General features: G+C 41.5%; 1 protein-coding gene across 1 annotated transcript; it reads left to right on the top strand.

Moving 5' to 3' along the window:
- Positions 1 to 570: 570 nt before the first annotated feature.
- gemin8 (gem nuclear organelle associated protein 8) lies at positions 571 to 2755 on the top strand. The gene is made up of 4 exons (XM_023329256.1): positions 571 to 637; positions 816 to 862; positions 1971 to 2292; positions 2362 to 2755. The coding sequence occupies exons 2-4, from the start codon at positions 860 to 862 to the stop codon at positions 2619 to 2621; spliced, it is 585 nt and encodes a 194-aa protein (XP_023185024.1). The 5' UTR covers positions 571 to 637; positions 816 to 859; the 3' UTR covers positions 2622 to 2755.
- Positions 2756 to 4854: the final 2099 nt, after the last annotated feature.

A 4854-nucleotide genomic window follows, 5' to 3' on the forward strand; every position in this document is an offset into this window, starting at 1 on the left:
ACTTGATTTAATCAGCTATGTGCCTGTGAGACAAATTTAGCATCCACATCACACACAGAGGTTTAAAGATAAACTGATTAATCATTTTCAGATGATTATATTTAATAGGGAAATAAGTAATCCAAAGTAACTTCATTCCTATGTGAAAGCTGAGATGTTATTGCAAGGAATTTAACACTTGACACTTGAAAACAATGTTGCTAAAGTAAAGTTATTAGGTTTAAAGGACAGTTACTTTTTCACTTTTAGATATTTTTCCCTCGATAAATTAAATACTCATTTAGGTTTTCTCTGTGATTAAAATGTGATTAATGAAACTACAATCTTGAAATCCTAAGTTTTACTTTAGGAGCTTTCAAATAAAATTTCGGTTGAAACTTATGAATAAGAGAGTTTTGGTAGCCTAAATTATGTATTTAATAGTATAAAAGGCAGTTAATGTTACCCAACATTATACCAGTTTCTATATAATAATAATAATAATGAACACATTATACAGGCCTAAATGTTGCGCAATTTACACCTTCGCAGTATGTCCGCACGGGGGCGCCAGGTAACCGGGAGTTGCCTTCCTTTCGCTCAAAGGCTGCTGGGAAGTTTTCAATGTGGCGGCACCATGAGCCGCTGGCAGTAAGAGGTAAACATTTGATGTGCTGAGCTAATTATAGATGAACATATTGTGTTTATTGAATATGTTTAAGTCGTGCCGACGTCTTGTTATCGCTGCAGACCGTGACGCACAGGACGTCGAACAGGAAGTAGTGTTACAAGAAAGTGTTCCATCTACCTACAGTATTTTCTCTCTGTCCACACAGGAGACCCGCGGAGGGACTGGAGTTAAAACTGCGGCCAGTCAGTCATGGTAGGAAAACTAAACTAGGCTGAATTACTGACACCTGGCAGCACTCTGCTGCTTCCTGTTTAGTCTCTTCTGGTTTCTGCAGCTTCACTCCTGCAAAACGCAGCATTTAGAAAATATGAGAGCACAAACAACACAGAGAGCTAGATAAATATACACAAGACTTTACAGAATCATATGAATCAAAAAATGAAAAGCGTTACAGAAATATAAAAAGCAACATTTAGGACAATAGAAGAAGAAGAAAAAGATACAATACAGTTAATGGACGAGATTCTGTGCTAATTACCTTTATGCTCAAGTATGAGCATAAACCATAACACTTATAATAAAATATCCACACAGTAATTCAGAGCAGATTAGAGAAATTAGGTTGTTAAACACCAAACGGCCTGAAATATTTTTTATACCCCGAGAAACAAGAAAACAGTTTCTCTGTTTATTCCTGCCAGAGTGTGGAGAAAAAAAAAAAGATTTGTCAGCAAATTTGCAATACGAATACTTCTGTACACACACATCTTTAGTCATACCACATTTACTTTTTTTTAGCAGAAAGTCTAATTTTCTTGTATAGTTTTCAAAATCAGATGTTTATAAATTTATGTTTGAATGCTACATGTATTTTCAAGTTCACTATTTTTCAATTATGAAGCCCAAACCTGATCTATATGTCAGTCAAGGATTAAACAGGACAGAATAGCAGCCTCTGTTGTGCTGTGGTTGCCCTCTTATAGATCCTAATCCCATCCAGTTTGGTGATCCTCAGGGATCTCTTTTAAGACTAGTGTTTTTGATCCATCTGCTCCTTCTTGGTCTCATCCTGTGATCTTTTAAGGACATCTCCCATCATTGTTATGCAGATTATATCCAGTTATATATTTCTTCTCCTTAAGTTTCAAAACTGCACATTTTATCTGAAATATTAATATGCTTTTGTTTTGTCTGGTCTGGATTATTGCAAGACATTCTACTCATGAATATGTCTTGCATATTCATGTCTAACCAAAACGAAAAACCAGTTGCAGTTTACAAAAACCTGCAGCCAGGCTCCTGACTAAAACGTCCTAATTGAGTTGTAAATGAAGAAATAAGAAGTCTTGCTTCTCTGCAGGAAGACGTCAGCGCTGTGATGTCCTGGTTCTCCAGCCCCGCCTACAGCCGCTACTGGCAGCACTACCAGCAGGCCATGGCCTGGCGCCGGAGGCACCGGGGAGCCTACAGGAAGGCCTGGAAGGCTGCTTACGGCCCGACACGGCAGCGCCGCTACGATGACTGGCAGGCCAGCGGGAGCGACCGCAGCAGCAGCAACGACGACGACGCGGAAGACGAAAGCAGCTCGGACAGCGACATCGAGTGCGACGTCAGCAACATGGAGATCAGCGAGGAGCTGCGGCAGTACTTCGCCCACACAGAGAGACACAGAGAGGAGCTGAGTACGTCCACGTTGCGGGTCAACTTCCAACTCCTTTAGATGTGGCCTGAAGTAATGATGATGTTTACAGGGAGGCAGCAGGAGCTGGAGGCGGAGCAGCAGGACGGCTACGTCCCGGCCGACCAGGACCTGCGCGCCGCCTGCCGCCGCAGCAGCGCCGCGCCCCCCGCCGAGCGGCCGGGCGAGAGGCGGGCCGCCGAGATGAAGAAGCTCTACGGCCAAGACGCGGCCAAGATCCTGGCCATGGAGGCGGCCATGCAGCTGGCGTTTGACAGGAACTGCGACCTGAAGCAGCCCAAGTACTGGCCTGTCATCCCGCTGAAGCTGTGACCTTCACACAGGAGCTGCAGTTCTTATCTCTGCCTCTTTGCAGCCGTGTGTCTTCTGACATGAATTTTGTCTTGTTTTTGTATTTTGACCGAAATGTAATGAATAATAAAGTGTTTTATGTCTAAATATTGAAACAATTTCACCCTTATCTTTCATTTTTAGATTAATAGGGTTTTGAACTGCATGCTATTTAGTATTAATATTTTTTTCTGATCTGGATTCATGTAAAAAAAAAAAGAAAAGAGAGAGAGAAATGGTACCAAGTAAATATTTTTATTTCTAGATTCCATTTTCCATTCCTTCATTAACATGAGTTTTCATTTATGAAAGGTAGCTGCTGCTTACACGGCATTTTCATGACGGAAATCAAAAGGTGAACATTGAAAATCAGAAATAAAAATAATTCTGTGAAACACAGAAATATTTATGTTTTTTTTTTTGGTGTTTTCTAATCTCTAAGTTTCTTGAGTTTTTCTCTGAAATATAATTTTTTGTTGTTTTTATAACATTTCTCAAATGATTCGAGTTCTGAGGATATGTTCTCCTTTTTTCCCCAATCCACAATAACGGCGTCGGACATTTTCGCTGAAAAAAGTTGAGCAAAATTAGATTAATAACCTCGTTCGTTTGCGAGAATTCACAGCAAACATCAAATAAGACATATTTCATTAAGTACATGAAATATGCACCGCTGTTAAAAATGAGTTAACATTTACAAATTGAAATAAAATCTAGTCCAACATTTTGTTTGAGGCGAGCATTAGTGTGATTTATTTCTAGCCTCTGGCGGTGACGTCACGCCTCCTCCTCCTCCTCCTCCTCCTCCCCTGATTCCTAAACGGGACGTCCAGTTGTTTGCGTGCGCCGCGACAACCTGTGGGTCAGCATCTCAGGCACCTTTTGTCTCAGGGAAAGTTTCCACCGGAGCGGCGGACATGGGTAAGTGAACTCAGCTTCATATTTATGCAGGTCATCATGTTGGACGCTGCGGGAATCTTCACCGGTTGTGCGCCAAACGTGCAAAGCGTGTCCAATTTGATCCGTTTTCACACCTTACTCCTGTGGTGTTTGTGTAATTTTTTTTTCTTTTTTACATTTTTCTAGATGCATTTATCGGTTTTCAACACTGACACACTTTATCTGTGTGCGTTAAATCAGAATGGGGTTAAAGCTAGGGCTGCGATGAGATTATTTTGTATGATCCTCAGAGAAAGTGCGTGTAGCCCGTAGTGTGTGTGTGTGTGTGCGTGTGTGTGTGTGTGTGTGTGTGCGTGCGTGCGTGCGTGCGTGCGTGTGTGTGTGTGTGTGTGTGTGTGTGACTTCCTAAGCTTGGGAACAGGGGCACAACTCCATATTTTTGAGGTGGATGCGAACATATCTTCGGCGCCCCCCCATATATCGAATGATGACTGAGGCCTGCTCTTGCTTTGAAATATCAGGTGTGCAGTCCAGTTCCACTGCAAAGTACTTAGAGGACTTGATCTTGGCAGATATTTTACTCAAAACACACTCTGATATTGAATCTAAAAATTCATTCTGAGTGCACCATGTCAGATATCCAGTGGTTTGTTTGGAGGCAGCCTTTCTAAGATGCTCTGCCAATGTTACATCATATCGTGCTATGAGCTCAAGGATTCCCAGAAAATTTCCATTTTTAGGATTTCCTAACTGAGAATTTTCCCCCCTTAGTGGCAAGTTTCTCTCTGCAAGGAAAAGTATGCAGTCGATAACTCTAGTCAACACACTTCTCCAGTGTGCTTTTTCAGCTTCCATGGTTTTCTGCAGTTCACTATCAATAGTTTTACCTAGGCGTAAGCGAGATGCCATTTCTTTCCACGTCAGATAAGCATTTATGTGAGAACTACTGGTTTCATGGTGCTTCCGTGTTTTTGAAAGACATCGCCAGTTATTATACCCCTCCACAAGGCATGTGTCAAGAACTTTAGCTTCACCAAAAAGCTTACATGCAAAACAATAGACTCTGTTAGTATTTTTAGAATACAGTAACCAATCTCGTTCAACTTTCTCTCCATTAGACAGTAAACGAAAACAGTATGCTTTGGAAAAACACTTCTTATTCTTCTCTGATCTTGGATATGGACCATCAGAAACTTTCTGTGGGCCATTTACAACCATGTACTGCCTAAATGTGTCCCCCATTTTGTGTGGTAAAGGCCATTCAGATGGTTCTTCTGAATAAAGCCTTGTCTCGGCTCTCTCCTCCGCAGCTCTG

Source organism: Xiphophorus maculatus, chromosome 24, assembly GCF_002775205.1.
Source record: "Xiphophorus maculatus strain JP 163 A chromosome 24, X_maculatus-5.0-male, whole genome shotgun sequence".
Classification (NCBI taxonomy): Eukaryota; Metazoa; Chordata; class Actinopteri; order Cyprinodontiformes; family Poeciliidae; genus Xiphophorus; species Xiphophorus maculatus.

Coding starts and splice junctions, on each gene's coding strand:
- gemin8 (XM_023329256.1), top strand. Junction 2,293..2,361: donor GAGACACAGAGAGGAGCTGA/GTACGTCCACGT, acceptor TGATGTTTACAG/GGAGGCAGCAGGAGCTGGAG.